Below are 18,294 nucleotides of genomic sequence, written 5' to 3'. Positions count from 1 at the left end.
AGACTGTCGCGAACGAGGGTGACAACGGCGAGTTCGTACGCGACGATCTAGTCGGCGTCGCTGAGCTGGTCACTAGCGGGTCGAAATCAAAATGACAAAGTTGCCGACGTTGGTCCTTTCCAACCTTCCAACGTTTCTTGATAACAATCTCTCTCATCGCTGCTGCGATCAGGGTCAAAGACTCCCACGAAGGGAGCGATGCCGTAGATGTAATTGACCTTCTGCCGTATTGCCCAAGCGTCGAAAAGAAGGCCGGGAACGTAGGGACACGCGATACTTGTGCTGGCGTCTTCGGTCCTATCACTGTTCGAAAGCAAAAATAAAAAAAAAGGGACTTTGCACGCGCGTTTTACGGGCGCTATATTTTTGTTATTTACTTCGAATCTTTTTTTTTTTTTTTACAAAAAAGGCGAGCACGTGCAGCGCGTGTACCTTCGTTCCCAACATTCTCTTTGATTCTTGGCTAATTTATACGAGAGGTCTGTCTATAGACCGATCTCACCAAGCGTTCCACGCATGCGTGACGCCGCCATAACTGTAGTTCGTAGGAGGCAGACGCCAGTTCACGAGAGAGCTCATGTTGCCTCATGGTCTGCTCGCGCAGACCTCCAGTAGGGTTGTCGCGAGTGCAGAAAGACTACAGCTCCCACGATGCATGTCGGCAGCGGTGGCGTACTCAAACTAGCTGTGGGATCGGTCTCTTGTCTCCAGACCGAGTGCTCGAAACACGGAAGGTAAACGAAGAAGACGCCAAGAGAGCGAAGTACGTCAGTACGTGCAAGGTGACGCCGCGCGTTGGGAGAATGAAGTCGCCGACCCAACAAAGATGGCGGCCTTCCCGAATGGGGCGGATCCGAGGGTCCCGCATATAAATCGATTTATTGTAATATTTATAATCGATTTATTGTAACATTTATAATCGAATTTGTTTTGAAAGTGGCGCGATAGTTGGTATCGCGCCACTTTCAAAACAAATTTAGCAAAAATATAGGAACCTACAATTGGTCCTAGCATTATGGTTATCTCTTTTTCTTTTTTTGCTGTGTCCAAACTTCTTTAACATCATCGGTTAGATTCACCTAGTTTTGGGGCATTCATAAGCCAGGTATAGGAAAAGTCGAAAGAAAAGTCGGGGTAGTCCAGTGGTTGCATACCTCCCCAGTCACCCAAAACTCCTTATGATTGGATTGAATGCGTGTTTAGACAGCCGGAAGTTAGTCCACCCCAATGGGCGTCTGATGTCTTAGCTGTAGGTGAATATATTTGCCGGTGCGGTACAACTGCCAGCCTGGGGTCTTTTGATGTGCATCACGCACTATACTTCGTTTCAGCTTCGGTCCGAGCGCGGCCGATGCTATGAGCCGAAGGGCCAATCAAACAGCGAAAGAGGCACAACGTCATGGCGTGCTCTCTGCAGTTGATAGGACCAGTCGGTATTCGCCGTCTCTCTGTGCGGGCTCCTCCGCCGCCTAGTCCTATCAAGAGCAGAGAGCACACCATGACGCTGCGCTTTTTGCACTGTTTGATTGGCCCTTCGGCTCATAACATCGGCCGCGCTCGGACCGAAGCTGAAACGAAGTATAGTAATACACGACCGTTCGCCGGTCGATGCTCATCCAGATCGAAAAGGCAGGGGTAGGAGCCCTTTCATAAAACTTGCGCGTGCGCAGCAAAGACGAGGACGAAGGGAGGACAGGACACCGACGAGGCGCAACTTCCAACGGATTGAACCCAGGGTCCCTGTGTTCTGCAGCGCGAGCTTTCGCTCCACGCGCTTCGAGCAACGTTGCGCTAACACACTCGATCATCTCTCCTGCTCGTTTTTCTCAAATTTTTCCTACGACTGCCGCAGCGCGGAGAGGAAAAGTAACGCGTGTGTTGTGGGTTTTGAACGTCCAGGATTAATACTAAGGCAGATTTACTGAAGATACAAATATCGTTGGACCGCCCATTTCAAATACGATAAAGCGCATCCCGGGGGCTCGGGGATCAGACGAAAAACTACGTCTATATTAAGCGTAGCTGTTACCAAAGTAAATTCTTGCGCAGCAGTTCCTGAAACTGCGTACCCTCCCTGCCTTCTCCCAGGTTGGTGCTTGCAACAGCGCGTCATCTTGAACCATGAAACACAAGCTAACTAGGTTGCGATTCCTTATCGTGCTGGTCGCCATCTTCAGCATTCTGGTCATCTACCGTTTCGGCCCCTTCACCATGAACGCCGGGCCGCCTTCTATAGTGATGCCCATCGTGGTCCATTCCACCCTCGATAACCTTTCATATAGTATCAAGACTTCCGGATGCACGATGCAGCAATTCGATCCGTTCGACTCGTCTGTGAAGAAGTACATAAAAAAGCTGGACCCCATCAGGTGCCCCGGAAATCCCAACTTCATCTCAACAAGGTTGGTGGACATTCGCTTCCTCGTTTAAAATATGTTGTTTTTTGTTTGTTTTCTCGGAACGCTTGTGGAAAGACATCTGTAAATTATTGTCTTGTTCCTCTGACCCAGGGGCAGCACGAAAGCCCTTAAAGAGGCACTAAAGCGGATTTTTACATCATCCCCTTCTCCAGGGAATATTTTCGTGAATCTTGTCCAGCTCACTTGCACCTTTGATTTAATTGCATTATAATCACAACCTTAAAAATGCGAGCCTTTCACCCTTGTTGGTGTTAGACTGGTGACAGTTGATAAAACATGTTTGCTCTACTGATGTCTAACCCCTGGTTAGTCCAGTTTGTAGAACGCTCCACTGGAAATGGAGAGGTCCCGAGTTCGATACCCGGACCAGGCGGATTTTTTCGGTCGCGCAGCAGTCACCTAGCTGTTTGGAGATTTGTGTTTGTCCTTTGTCCCTCTTGTTCCCATTCTTCAGGGATTATTTTCGTCAATCTCTTTACGTCGTAAACTCGGTCTGCATGCCGTAAGCATCCTATAGCATAGACAAAGCTTGGCAGATCGCCACGAGAAGCGCCCGCCGAAATGGAAAAGGTGGTGCGGCACACAACGGATGAGAAGAGAGCCACGTGACTGTCGCACCGCTGCGGCGAGACGCCGAAACACACTTCTCCCAAGCGAACAAGCGTGTTTCGGGTCCTCGCCGTTGCAAAAGCTGTGCGCTGACGTCCAGGTTCCCGAGAAATGGCTCTTTGATGTTCTGTGCTACCAGGTCCTCGCAATCCAAGTCTGCGACCGGGCACTCTATGGCTCCGTCGTCGAACTGCCAGGCTTTGTGAGACTTGAGTATAGAGGAGGCTATGCCTCCTCTGTACTCACAAAGCCTGGCTTAAGAAATGAAGGGCGTGGCGAGTACCAAGCGCCTTATCATCCCTCTGCAGCTAATCAGAATGCGGCATTATCCGAGAAAAACATCAAAGAACCAATCACAAGGCAGGAAGCGTAAATATAATCATAAACACCATGCGTTTCTCCAGCTACGAGTGACTACAGAGAACCCTAAATTACAATAGCGAGTTTTCGTAGACCGCGTTTCTTCCTCCGCTAAGCCCTCCGCAACAAAAAAGCTGCTACTGCGCCTGCGTGCCGATGGCCTTGGCTGTAGAGTTCCAGGTATCGTAGCGGGTTGCGAAGAGCGTTGCGAGACGGCGAAAACGATCTACGAAAACTCTTTTATCATGCGCGGTCTTTTTATACCTAATAAAAACGCAACCAGACTTTGCAATACGCCCTTTTTCTTTTTTTTTCTTTTTTTTTTTTTGAGATGCAATTTAAAGTAGGGGCGGCGTTACGTGGTGTTTGGTAGCGTCTTGAAGAGGCGGAAAACGAGAAGGAAATTCAGAGTTGTAATTTTGGGCTTTCTAGGATGCTGGCCGTAGGCCATAAAAAGCCAATCTCAAAATTTAATTTAGCACCCGTTCGATTGGGGTGAACGGGGATTGTACATGTGAAGATTCACCATAGAGGTGCTCCCGGAATATATTCCGAGCCAGCATCTTCTGAAGTATTGGAGTGTTTGGCAAGAAGCAGTCACAGCCGCACCTTCTCCCTACAGTTCGTCTTGATCTACGATGTTTTCTACATTCAATTATGCGAAAGAAACCATATAGTATACGCTGCTTCGACGTGCATATCAGCCCGCTGCTCTGATGCGTATACTTCAGATAAATATATTACGTCGTTTCTAAATGGCCTTTTATTGGACATAGCGGTCCGCAGTTCTTACTTTAATCCATCGTAGGGTGGAAACAAGTATACCATAGAGCCATTGGATGTTTGCAGAATGGTACATTTCAAAACGCTCACTTGATTTCATTCACGCAGCAAAGAACGCATACGATTCACATATCGACAGGCTCAGAGTTATTGGACTGAGGTTTAGAGCGCAATCATCACGCCAGTCCTGACAGCCACTCACACGCTCTGCTGGCTGGCTGTTTTCAAGACCTCCACTGTTGTCATCGGTCCACAATCTCCCGAAAACAAGGGAAAGAGACGAGCGCCAGGAATCAAGGAGGAAAGCCGTGGGCTGTTTCCGTGGTTGGTGTCCTAAGTGAAAACGAACGCGCGTGCCGCAAATCTATGGCATAAGCTGCGTATTTAGAAAACACAATTTCTGCTGTGCCTGTTTTGAAGACTGCTGTATATCTTATTATTGCGAAGTTTGAGTTCCGACACCCGAGCTGTCCGCGCATCGCACAGACGGTGTGAGGGAGAATGAGGCAAGGATGGACTCCGACCTCCAACAACGGCAAGCACACGAACAGTGGGTGGGAATGGAAGGTGGAAAACAACGGCCGGCAACAGGAGTGAAGAAAGAGACACGAGATTTGATCAAGCGACACAAAAACAAGAAGATGCAAAAAAAAAAAAAAGCCTTAATTCACGCTTTGACCAAAAGCCTAAGTTGTAAATTAGTCTAAATAAACTATACATGCGTGACTAAAATGCAACAGTTTTTGGTGCCGCAACCCGGGAGAGAGGTTTACCAGAGAAAATGGAAACCACCAATCGACTGAGAAAAAAAAAGAGGAACGCACAGTCTTGCGATCGTTGATCATAAAGCATATGAAAGACATCGCTGCCATGGTGGATCCGTCGTCAGTCGGTGAGTTGGAAACAAATTGAACCTTTTAACACCTAAGGAGGACTCACTTCAAGAACTCGACCGCGAGTTTGAGCAGGGTGTCGACGACGAATGCTTAGAAAAGAAAATCAGATGCGCCGAGAGCTACATAAAAGGGATAAGCATCGCGAAGTCTAAAATAAAGGGCACGTTGCGTTACCGGATTCACGAAAGAACGTCGATGAGTCGGACGTCAACAAACACGTCACCCGCAGAACTAGTACAAAGACCCGCGAGCGTCGTGCGAGGAGCAAGCCCCGCGGTGAAGCTCCCCAAGTTGGAGACCTCGAAGTCTGGAGGCGAGCTGCGTTCGTGGCAAGGGTTCTGGAGCGGCTCGACCATCAACGCGAATCCGACACTATCAAGCGTTGACACGTTCAAGTACCTCACCATCTACCTTCGTGGCTGTAGCAAGGCTTGATGTCACCGCAGATGACTACGAAATTGCGCTTGACATTCTGAAAGAGAGATTTGGTCGAAAGAAGATCATCATCGATGGCCATATGTCGAGGCCACTCACGATCCAGCCACTGCGTGATTCGAGAAGCATGGACAAACTTCGCGCCCTCATTGACAACATATACAAATGGGAGTAAGAAGCCTCAGTGTTCTCAGGGTTAGCTCTGGGACGTATGGAGTGCTGCACCTTGCAGTGCTAAAAAAAAAGGCCGTGCCTGCTGACATTTTCTCGAATGTCATCCCAAGATGGGACAACGAGAGGGGGCGATGTATTACAGTTTATTCCGCGGTTCTTGAGAAGAGAGATGAAATCACGCGAAAAGATGCAAACGGGCAGACCCACGGAGAGAGCTGCAAACTGACGACCCTGTTGGTCGCATAGAGATAGTTACAAAGCAAAGCCCTTCTCGTCAGCTGCGGCTTTAAACGTCATGAACATCGAGGACGTGACGAAATGCGTTTTCTGCCGCTCAGACAACCGCGCCTCAGCCTACTGTTCTTCACAGATGTCAGTTTCAGACAGAAAAGAAGTCCTGAAACGCGAGAATCGTTGCTTGTGCACCGTACCAAGCGAGATCACAGATCCAGAGACTGTCGGTAATCCAAATGGTTCAAACGGGCGCAACGCTTTGGGAGACACCTAACACCGCAGTGCGATATGAGTCCTGTATGGCGCCGGAAAAGAAAGTGTAGCAGTCACCGAATTCAATGTGATACACGGACAAGGAGTGTTGCAGTCTTCTCTTGGTATGGGAGATTGTGACGCAAGGAAAAAGAAAACACCGGTTCTCCTTCAGACAGCACGAGCATGGGCAGAGGGTCTACAGAAGCATGCACTCGTGAGGCTTCTCCTCGACGGCGGCAGCCAGCGCAACGTCTCCGAGAATGTGCAGATAAAGGTGTTGGGAGAAGAAGAGCTCGGGATCTTTACTTTCGGTTACAACACAGCGAAAAAGAACACAAAGTGGCGACGGGTGGAGTTCTTGATCAGAAACCAGCACGACAGGCAGGAAGTCCGGGTAGAGGCTCTCGAGGTACCCTGCATCTGTGCGGATCTCAAGCGGTCTCCATCAGAAGCAGATGAAGAAGGCAGACGTCCCGCAAGCAACCCAAACTGAAGAAGGAATAGGTCTCCTAATTAGAGACGATTACTACCGAACAAGCGTCAGTGGATCCATCAAGCGTCTTGGCACTAAATTGATTGCAATGAAGACGGCATTTTTATGGGTTCTGCAAGGCCAGACTGAAACATCGCAGTCTATGGCGACGTTTTCCTTGGCCACAAACGTGAGGACGGTCACTATGGCCATGCAGTCGAAAAAGAAATAGCAGCAAACCTGAGATCCACTTCAGAACCTGAGCACCTTGGGATCAAATAAGCCAGTCGCCAAAACCCGAGCCGCAACATCAGAAAGAAATTCAAATTCGAAGACATTCGCTTCAAGTTGTTTGTCCCAAAGAAACCAAGGGCCGAGGAGCTTACAGACAACCGAGAGACAGCGGAGAAGCGTCAACGATCGCATACCACACGTTTCCAGAAAAGTGAGCAGCTGACAAAGAACATCATGCCTGCATCCGAGACTACATGAAAAAGGGCTACTTAGAGGCATTCCGACTGTAAAAGGATCCTGCGAAGGGACCAGTCTACTACAGGCCACACCAAGCGGTTATGCACCACGGAAGTCCGAAGACCATATTGAGGGTGGACCTCGTGTCGCAGAGCACGAAAGATCACCTCTCCCAAAAGGACGTTCTGAAAGTACACCGAACGCGAACCTCGAAAGAATGATATATACAACAATCTCCCATAGCTTAAACCAGCTGATTTCGTCGTTTGACTACTGCCCCCTCCGGGTAAGAGCACTTCGCAGGACCGCACCCTGTCGTCCTTCCGTTGAACGCCTCTGAAAGCCTCTGTAGTTTGGATAACTTTGTGTATTCGGAGATCTGTAAAGCTGCCGAAGCGAAAAAAACACCAGTGACCTTTGAAGACGACGATGGAGGAGGAGGAGCAAAAAATTTTATTGACAGAATATGGAGAATAAACAGGGTGCGGTCCTGCGGTGGTGCTATTCGCGTCTGCAGCTCGTTACTCGCCCTCTCGCGGCGGAAGCGGAAAGCGCACTAGTGAGGGCCCCCCGGTTCTCCTGCTCAGCGGGCACGGCGGAACTGCTCGCGATCATGGCTCGCGAAATGCCATTTCCGAACGAAAACAACAATGTTCACTGTCCCAACGTAGCACTGCACCCGGTATTCATGGGATTGTATCTTACTAGAGAATTTTGCTATCGCGTATAGAAGCTAACGCAAACGCAGTGCGTTTGCTTCAGAGTTTTGTGCTCCACGCATGAGCAGTCGCGTCGTCGCCTTGTGCCAATCCAAGACGCAATTTAAAGATCCGCGCACGCGCAACGTGGAACACACTACGCTAACGGAAACACAGAGTGCTTGCGTTCGCTTGTATACGCATTACTAAAACTCACTACTGTTTCACCAGTCTTCCAACGACAACAAAACGTGCCGCAGTGAGCAGACGAGCAAGTGGCAAAGCGTTCCTTCGAACTGCGAAGGCTGCGATTTGCAAGACGACGGCACATAAAAATAACATTAAAAGCATTCTTTAAAATAATTTTGTAAAAAATATCCTGTAAACGACTTAATTTTCGCGGACCGAATTTTCGCGAATTTCGCGAATCGCGTACAATTCGCGAAAAATAGGCCCCGCGAACGATTCCGGTAAAATGTAAACACATTGGAATCTATATTGAGATGCCGCCGCGTCGCGAAAATTAGAACCCGCGAATCATTCCAAGACTCCAGCTTTGACCTAAATCGCGAAATATTAAGCCCGCGAAAAATAAGTCGTTTAAGCCGTAAAGATTGGTGGCACATTTTGAAGTCTTGCTAATTGTCAAAAGCCACGACTTTGATAGCACCATATGTTTTACCCACAATTAATGTATTTTGCATGAATTTCTCCGACTAGCTAAAATGTTTTTATTAATTTTAGGCTATTTTCTTACTTTATAAGTTGTTAATTAAAAATGATAGAATTGACACCAGTGATGATAATTTGAAAACTTTGGACTGCCATAGTTGTTTGCGCGTTTGAAATTATATCATAAGCAACAAAATATATTAGAGCTCGAAAACCTCCATAATAAAATAGCCTAATTTTTTTTATTAAAAATACTTATTGCAGTAATGTAGGCCGTTAATAAACGCTACAATCACAAAAATACGCCATCTAACCATAATGGTTTTTACAAAAAGGTGTATTTTTCCCCTTCTTTTTAGCATATGAAAAACTCTGACATCGTTGTCAGGATAAACATTAAGACTGAATGTAATATAGTCATATGCGTCACGCGTTGCCTTAACAAACACACACTTCTGTTCTCTAACTCGAATTTCGTTTTTTTTTTTGCCTTTTTTTTTTGTAGTAAGAACAGCGTTTCTTAACTTATACGTTCTGTGAACATATTCTAAACTCCTCACCAGTCGTGGTATTGTGTAAAATTTTGTTTGACTCTCATATTTTATGGCCGCGAATGATGCTAAACCATTTAATTATCTAAATTCCCCAGAACGCATTAAGCGACCCGCAGTTCATTATTTGACATGACAATTATCTTAGTTAGAAAATTCATTAAGAAAGCACACATGTCAGCGTTGATATCTTAACAACTACAATATCTTATGTCATCTCTAAGGTGTATGAAAGACCCTGTTTCAAAGGGACACTGAACTCTCCAAAATATATTGAAGTGCCTGAATCAGACACCTACGCCACAAAATAAACCTTCCGCGAACAATCACTTCAGCTCAATAATTACGCTGCGAGAAAGATCTTGAGTGAGAAGAGAAACCAAAATCAAGACTTATTATCCGAAATTAAGTTCAAAATAGGAGTTAGTTTTGGTTTTGTTCCCGAATTAAAACGTGCCTCCTGGCGTAAGTATTGCGCTAGACACTGGTTTTGGTTTTAGGATAAACAGGTGACCTGCGTGCATAGCACGCAGGTCACCTCTAGCACCTTAGCCTCCTTGTATATGCGATAATAACTGGTGTCGCTCAGTGAAGCCAGCACACTAGACAGGCTCAGCAACTGGTATACAAGCACGCAACTCCGACCCCCACTATAACCGCCACATTGGAAATCGAGTAGCGCCACCTAAAGACAGTTGGGGTCGCGAATCATTCTAGGGAGCAGAACGACCGAATGAGCTGCTTTAACTCCTGGATGTCCAATAGCTATGAGCTAAATTAATCGCTCATCCGGGGGAGATTGTTGTATATATTATTCTTGCGAGGTTCGCACCACGACATCCGAGCTGGCCGCGCTTCGCACAGACACCCTCAGAACACTCATCTCCAGTAAGATGGCGAATGATGAGGGACCCTCAGAACTGCAGGACTGGACGCAGCCAGCGGGCGACGACCCAAGCTAGACCAGGATCCTCAGGTCTTTCTTAGACTACATCTCTGAGGGAGGCCTGGGAAACTCCATCTAACAACCTAGGAGACGATGCATCATGAAAACTTCGAGTCTCCGGCGGTATATACATATATATATATATATATATATATATATATATATATATATATATATATATATATATATATATAACTGAGAAGAAAAAACTCTTAGTGAAAACAGCAACAACGGACGATTTATTCTTCGACGTCTCGGCCGGAGTCCGGCCTTCGCCAGTCTTCGTGACGAAGGCCGGACTCCGGCCGAAACGTCGAAGAATAAATCGTCCGTTGTTGCTGTTTTCACTAAGGGTTTTTAGAGCGCAGCTCTTAGGGGCCCTTTCCCGACTTGAGCGGCGTCGGCGTAACCAAGGTCACCTCAAGGTCATCCCAAGGTCACCCCAAGGTCACGTGACCCCCCGAGGTCACGTGACACCCCCCCCCCCCCCGAGGTCACGTGACCTCCCCTCAGGGTCACGTGACCCCACCCGCCGAGGTCACGTGACCTCCCCGATGACGTCAGCGTCACTGGTATCATCATCGGCATCGTCACGTGACCCCCCCAGGTCACTTGACCCCCCCCCCAGTACCCTTCCCTCCTCCTCCTCAAGAGCTGCGCTCTAATTCGGTGTTACAGGGAGTTGTAAACGGCTTCCACTTTTAGAGCGCCGCTCTTAGGGGCCCGTTCCCGGCTTGAGCGGCGTCGGCGTCGCCGACGGCGTCGGCGTAACCAAGGTCACCCCAAGGTCACGTGACCCCCCAAGGTCATCCCAAGGTCACCACAAGGTCACGTGACCCCCCGACGTCACGTGACCTCGGGGGGTATCACGTGACTTCGGGGAGGTCACGTGATACCCCCGGGTCACGTGACCCCCCCGCCGAGGTCACGTGACCTCCCCGATGACGTCATCGTCACTGATGACGTCACCAGTGACGTCACTGATGACGTCACCAGCATCCGCATCGTCATCGTCATCATCACTGATGACGTCATCAGTGACGTCACTGATGACGTCCCCGGCATCCGCATCGTCATCGCCATCATCACTGATGACGTCATCAGTGACATCACTGATGACGTCACCGGCATCTGCATCGTCATCATCACGGATGACGTCATCAGTGACGTCACTGACGACGTCACTGGCATCCGCATCGTCATCGTCATTATCGCTGGTGACGTCATCAGTGACGTCACTGATGACGTCATCGGAATCCGCATCGTCATCGTCACTGATGACATCATCAGTGACGTCACTGATGGCATCATCGACATCGTCACGTGACCCACCCCCCCCCCCCAGGTCACTTGACCCCCCCCCCCCAAGTACCCTTCCCTCCTCCTCATCAAGAGCTGCGCTCTAATTCGGCGTTACAGGGAGTTGTAAACGGCTTTCACTTTTTTCTTCTCAGTTATATACCCACGCCTTCGGCCTCCCGCCACTATGCGCGTTGTATATATATATATAAATATATTTAAACAAACGTGTTCACCCCCACCACTTCGCACAGACGGTACGAGGGAGAGCGAGGCAGCGATGGACTCCGACCTCAAACACCGACAAGCCGCCATCAGCGGGTCGGAATGGGAGGCAGAAAAACAACTCCCGGCAACAGGAGTGAAACTCGACCACGCGACGCCAAAACGAGAATATGCGAAAAGAACACTTTAAGGCCCGTTCACACTGTTGCGACCGAGTAAGACCGAGAGGGACCAGACTGGTTTTTAAGCCTCTTGCTATCTCTTAGGACCAGCTCCGCTGCAGCGCATCCGGTCCTAAGAAGTAACAAAGGGCTTAAAAACCGGTCTAGTCTCTCTCGGTCTTACTCGGTCGCAAGAGCGTGAACGGCGCTTTACACTCTGACCAAAAGCTTGAGTTGTAAATTAGTGTTCATGTGCGACTGAAGCAAAAGTGTGACTAAAAGACAAAAAAAAACTGAAAGAAGGCACTTTTCAAGCTAGCACACAAGCGCATCGTTGAGTCTCAAGAGCTCGTGCGTCCCATATGCTTTGCAGGTTTTCTTTCAGACCATCTGAGCTGAGACTCTTTCCCCACGGGAAGGCGACAGAACAGCACACGACAAAACAGCACAGCGTCAAAATGGCAAAGCGACAGAAGAGCACGTGCCAAAACAGCACGGCGTCGAAACAGCACGTATGTAGCAACTTCGAGCGCGCTCTTCACCTCCCTCTGCGCGAATATTTTCGAACCTCCTTAACCCTTTCATTTATTGTCGCTGGGTTATAAAGGGATTTATTGCCTATTTCATTGCCAAGTCCGTGTCCCGACTGCTGCTGCTGTGTGATTGCTAAAAACAAACGAAGTTAGCAGTAGTTACTACTACTTAACTGCGCTGATCTATGAAGAGAATGGGTAGTTAGAGGTGATATCCTCGCGTCGATGTTGGCCGCGTTGTCTAATCTTTTTTTTTTTTTTTTAGATTTAGCGAAAGAGGAAAAGTTATTGGGAAAAATAAATCCATAACTTCAAGTTATGAACCGTCTGTTTTGCGGCGGTCCGGTGAGGGTACTCGACGTCGTTTCGTAATTACCACCTAAGCGTAAAACGCCCCCCCAAAAAAGCGGGAGATGCGCCGATTACAGATGCATTGATAGAACCGGGAAGGATAAGGCAACTTAATGTCGAGCGAATTTAAGGTGTACCATGGGCACCGATTCTGCGGGGTTCATTCGCCGTGAACAAAATGTCCCGGACAAGCTGCAAGAAAATGTTGCAGCTTGCAGGCGAGAAGTTGCTTTGAGTTAAACTCAGATTATCACCGACGAAGGCCTCGATCAAGTGGAAACCGGTGAAGCAGAAACATGCCATAGCCTCAATGCTGTTGCCGTACAGCATGAACTAAGCACACCGTTGCTGAACACACTTTTTTTCTTTTAAAAACTAACAACAGCACATTGCCGTGCGATTGATTCTTTTATTGTAGACATCACCAGCAAACTTGCGCGTCAATATTAGCAGAACTGCTCGAGAAATCGCCATAATAAGCACCAGCGGGGGCTTCGGTACTGCCCACGGAGCCTTCATGTGCGCATCGAGTATACTCCCCACTCCCAACTTGCTCCCATGAGAACGCATTCGACATATTGGCCGTCGACGAGTTGACCTTGGAGGAATCGGCCTAGACCCTCCACTCCTTTACAGTGCCTACTTTGAGACATGAATTTTTTTAACTCCATACGCTCTATTTAGGGTTCAGCATTTTCGGCTTAAACTGATAAAACCGGTAAAAGTACGACGAAATATGTTTTTACAAATTCGGTTTTAACTGAAAAATGTCAGTATTTTCGAGGGCGTTTGGAGGGGTGGGTTGGGAAATGTACCTCATTACTGACCGTATGACTACTTCCTTCCGCAGTTTTCAGCTTGTCTCCGAGATCGGTTCGACTTTCAACAAAAGTTGAACCGACGTAATGGTCTTCAGGACGAAATCTGGGTTTTTCACCTGATAGGGATTTGTGTGCCGAATTTTTTGTTCAAAGAAGAGAGTTTAATCGTGGACTGAACAATGAAATTAAAGGGCATCCGTAAATGCCGCACATTTTTTAACACCCCTAGCTTCCGTCTACTAGAGGAGGGCATAAATACGCTTGCATTATTGTCGTTTCTTGGTCTGCGTGAATTAACCACCTCTCGCAGTCGTGAAAATGGGGAAAGACGCACTGAGTACAATGCTTGGAAATTTTTGGATTTTGACATTTGCCTCTCCGACCGAAGTGGTATAGTAAAGCTAATGTTCGTCCTGCGTACAAATACGAGCCCACGACGATGATGTCAGATCACGATAGGGCCCCATTGTGTCTTGCAGAACAGGTCGCGTCGGCTGCCACAGACAGCAACAAATAAGAAATCCAGTACCTGGTTTACTTACTATTCATTTTAAACAAACGCCTTTAAATATTGCATTTTCGTCAGCATACTGGTTTTTGTCAATAAACCGAAAAGAACTGAAAAGTTTATGCGTCTACAAATATTCTCAGCAATCAACCGAAAACTTCTGTTGGTAACAAAAACCGAAAAATGTACGCCGAGTTTCAAAATAATAAAAACCGAATACGCCAAACCCTAGCTGTATTGCCAATGTCCTATTTTGACACTGTGATGTTTTGACGCCGTGCTGTTTTGGCACGTGCTCTCCTGTTGCTTTGCTGTTTTGACGCTGTGCTGTTTTGTCGCGTGCTATTTTGACGCGCGCTGTTTTTTCGTCGTGCTGTTTTGACGCTGTGCTGTTTTGACGCGTGCTGTTTTGACCGTGCTGTTTTGTCGCGTGCTGTTTTGTCGTGTGCTGTTCTGTCATGGTGCCTTTCCCCACACCTGCACTTGACTCCGACCGTCTGAGACAAGACCGGCTCTTAAGCCTTTTGTGACGGCTCATGACCGGTTACATTGACGCGCATCCGATCGTAAACTGTGTCAAGAGGCTTAAAACCGGTCTCGTCTCAGTCCTCACCCTTCTCTCCCTGCACAGAGTAGCCAGCCGGAGTACCTGCAGCTCGTCTTCTAGCAGGATGTCTGGACCGGCTTGCTAGAAACAGGAAGACCTTCTAAAACCTTGTAATACAGCCAAAGCCACAGGGGACAGAGGTGTGCTAACCTGCTCAAGAAGAGAGAAAGGAGAGAAGGGCTGGGATTCCCCTGTTCCTCCTTTCCCTCCTCTTGAAAAGGTCGGGATACACCCTCTCTCCGGTAGCTTAGGCTGTACTGCACGGTATTAGTGAGACGGAGTATAGGTTAGCCTCTCTGTCTTCCTGTTCTAGCAAGCCAATCCAGATATCCTCATAGGAGGCAAGTTGCATGTACCCTGGACCATGTGCATTTCGATTAATAGCTTGCATATAGTTTACTCCAAATTTGTATGTAACACGTTGCTAATATACGACTAACGTGTTACTTGCATCTGGTTAATTTTTTTTTTCAGGAATGTACTAACGACTTATAGTCGGTGACTGGTTTAGGGTTCAGAAGAAGCTCCTGCCACCCCCTTCCGCTTTAGCGGAGCGGACTTTAGGGAGGAGGCGACGTCCGCTCCCGCGCCCGCTCCGCTAAAGTGGGAAGAGGTGGGAGGAGTTTCTTCTGAACTGTTAGCCTGTCAAGAATTCAGAAGAAACGAGTAACGTGTTTTCTTTACTTTTTGATGAAGTAAGGAGTAACGGTATTTAGTTCCTTCTGGAGAGGAACGTACACAACACAAGTTACCCCATTCGGTTTTCATCCCAGCTCGCGCCTGACATTCACGGCAAATAACGCCAACAATAAAATTTACAAACAAATAAAAGATCAAGACGTTTAAAAGTTAGGTGTAACACCAAAAAATATTAAAAGGCGTCTACTGCTTCAGAAGGACGACACATCCATAATAACGAGAAAATAACTCCTTACTTTAGCCTAATTGCCTAATGAGAAGTTTAGGGCTTTTTGTTTCCTCTTATTCCGTTTATTTCACTTCATGATTACCATAGCAGGCCAGGTTATTGCCATTTTAAGTGTTACTGTGTCCTTTTCTAAAGAATCGGCCTTTGTAGAGGATCGTCAACTACCGTTTCAGTATGCTCGGCATCTCGGTAAGACAAGAGAAGGTCAGCAATGGCGGCTGTAATTTGGCGCGTGTGTAAAGCGTCTATACATTTAGTGCCCCAGATAAGCCTATGTAATGCCTAGACACCTCCAGATTTTTGATGACTGTTTTCTTTTGCCCGGTCTTTCCTTTCTTGCAGCATTTATCCTTATTAAACACTGTTCTATATGATATATCTCACAGAACGAATAAATTAACCCAGACGGTTTGTTGTTTCAAACAGCAAGCCCTTAGTAACAGGCGCCTTGTGAACGACAAAAACTAACACCTCAACTGGTACTCTTCTTTCTTTTCTTTCTTTTCATTTTTTTTCCAGAGACGGTATTCCCTTCATCGAGAAAAAGGACCTCTTGTTACACAAAGTTCCGCTTGAAGATGTTAACTGTTCTTATCAAGAAATTATTCGAGAACTCAGTAACTTCAGGCCTGATGCGAAGCATTTCTACGGAAAGAAAGTCCCGTTGAAGTTCGGCACATACCTGGACAAAGAGTTCGGCCTCGTGGAGTGTTCCCGAAAATCGAATCTCACTAAGGTCTTCCACAAGCAGTTCCTACTCAATCTCATACCAAAAGCAGACGTGGAGCTGCGATGCCAACGCGCTTCTAACGGGACGTCACACAACTTGAGCGTATTGGTTCTTGGTTTGGATTCGGTATCTCGCTTGAACTTTCTCCGGCACCTACGACAGACAGGAGCTTTCGTTAGGGATCAGCTGAAAGCATTCGAACTTTTTGGATACAACAAGCTTGGGGACAATTCTTTTCCAAACCAAGTTCCTCTCATCACTGGAATGAATGGGACGGAAGTCCTGAACTTGGTTTCGGACAAATTCAGCGACAAACTCGATTTGATCTGGAAGAGGTACGCGGAGCGTGGCTACAGAACTATGTTCGTAGAAGAAACTCCAGATTTCGGCTTGTTCAATCATCACATGAACGGCTTTCATAAGGCCCCTGCCGACTACTATTTTCGTCCGCTCCTTCAGGCAATAGACCATTCTTCTATAAAGGCTAAATTTGGAGGTCTGCCCTGCCTAGGACCACGCATGCAATTTGAGATTCTGCTCGATTACCTTGCCCAGTTCACAATTGCAATGAAAGGTAGGCAATTTTTCTCTTATACATGGATAAGCGAGATATCGCACGACGATCTCAACTATGCCGGCTACGCGAATCTTCCCTTTCTCAAGCTCTTCCAAAAGCTCAACGCCTCCGGTGTGCTCAACAACACCGCGGTAATCTTCCTCAGCGACCACGGCATTCGGTTCGGCGACATTCGAACGACACTCATCGGCAAGTACGAAGAAAGACAGCCGTTCGCTTTCGTGATATTTCCGCCATGGTTCTTGGCGTCCCATCCTCACGTCGAGCGAAGCCTTCGACGGAACCAGATGCGACTCACCACCACTTTCGACATCCACGCGACGCTGATGGAGCTCCTCGACTTCCCCGGACAGCCCGGTCCGCGAACCAAGTACGGCCTCAGCCTCTTCCACGAGATACCAGAGGCACGGACTTGCGCGGACGCGTCCATCCCATACGAATGGTGCACGTGCCAAACAGACGAAAGCGGCAGCGTTTCACCGGTGCTCGCAGCTTTTCTGGGTCAACACTTCGTGGCTCAGATTAACAAGTGGCTTGGAAGAGTGGCACAAAAGTGTGACTCGCTTAAGCTGGCCGAACTAATAGACGTCAGGACCCGTCTTCCGTCCCAAGGAGAGGTGAATGCCAAGATCAAACATTACTGGGTCACTCTTAAAGTCGCACCGGGCGGCGGCATCTTCGAGGCAACGCTACACGTAAACGAGCTGAACGGGAGCGTGTCCGTGCTGGAAGGGGTGAGCCGGTTGAACACCTACGCGAAATCCGCCTATTGTATCAAAGATCGCTTATTAGAAAAGTTCTGCAATTGTAAAAAATAAACATGCTTGTAATAAGCACCCAGTGTTTTTCAGAAAGTTACAAACACGCTTAAATGGTACTAAAGGTTGTTCACCAAGTAAAAATTATGAATAGATAGAAGGCTATTTCTAAAACGGTTTGGGAAACAGGGTCGGCATTGAGCATCTAGACAACCGTGGTGCCATAAAAGATGAAGGACAGTCAGCACTTTCCCAAGTTTCTCGAATTTCATGTCTTCCCCGCAGTGTGGGGAGAATAAAAATAATGATATTGAAAAGAAAACGAATAAATCAAGTTTATTTCATTTAGATCATATTTATTTAATTTAAATCAAAACTGAATGATTTAAATCAACCTGCGTTTCTCTTATCACTACATTTTTTAGACATTGCCGGCATATTGATTCTTCACTCTACCCAATGACAGAGCAGTGTGGAAGAAAAATTGACTGGCAAGTTAAATACGTCGAAATGTGCAGTTTACTTGAGAACTTTTCATTATCGATGTGAGCCACGCCATACTAGAGCAAAAACAGCTTGATTTTTTATTTATTTAAAAAGTTATATTAGTGTAATACTAGCAAATCAAAACGGATGCCACTACGGCGCATAATAATTGTCGCCGATGTTTTTTTCAGAATAGCACATTATTTTTGAAGATCACAAGTTGCTCTTATTTTTCTACTCTTTGACTGGACATTAAGCTAACAAAATGTGCATCATGATGATAGTCACTTATTTCAGTCATGCTGATGACGACGGTATTATTGAATGTTTCGAT

At 47.2% G+C, this 18,294-nt stretch overlaps 1 protein-coding gene across 1 annotated transcript; it reads left to right on the top strand.

Moving 5' to 3' along the window:
- The first annotated feature begins 1,898 nt into the window (after positions 1 to 1,898).
- LOC115308242 lies at positions 1,899 to 17,534 on the top strand. The gene is made up of 2 exons (XM_029966088.2): positions 1,899 to 2,402; positions 15,929 to 17,534. The coding sequence occupies exons 1-2, from the start codon at positions 2,122 to 2,124 to the stop codon at positions 17,532 to 17,534; spliced, it is 1,887 nt and encodes a 628-aa protein (XP_029821948.2). The 5' UTR covers positions 1,899 to 2,121.
- Positions 17,535 to 18,294: the final 760 nt, after the last annotated feature.

Source organism: Ixodes scapularis, unplaced genomic scaffold, assembly GCF_016920785.2.
Source record: "Ixodes scapularis isolate PalLabHiFi unplaced genomic scaffold, ASM1692078v2 PGA_scaffold1__304_contigs__length_218370807, whole genome shotgun sequence".
Lineage (NCBI taxonomy): Eukaryota > Metazoa > Arthropoda > Arachnida > Ixodida > Ixodidae > Ixodes > Ixodes scapularis.
Note: the sequence above shows the minus strand (reverse complement) of the source record. Positions and strands in the feature narration are given on the sequence as shown.

Bases quoted from the DNA above. Each gene is read 5' to 3' on its own strand.
- LOC115308242 (XM_029966088.2), top strand. From the start codon at position 2,122: ATGAAACACAAGCTAACTAGGTTGCGATTCCTTATCGTGCTGGTCGCC. The intron at 2,403-15,928 runs GTTGGTGGACAT...TTTTTTTTCCAG, and splicing joins CCCAACTTCATCTCAACAAG to AGACGGTATTCCCTTCATCG.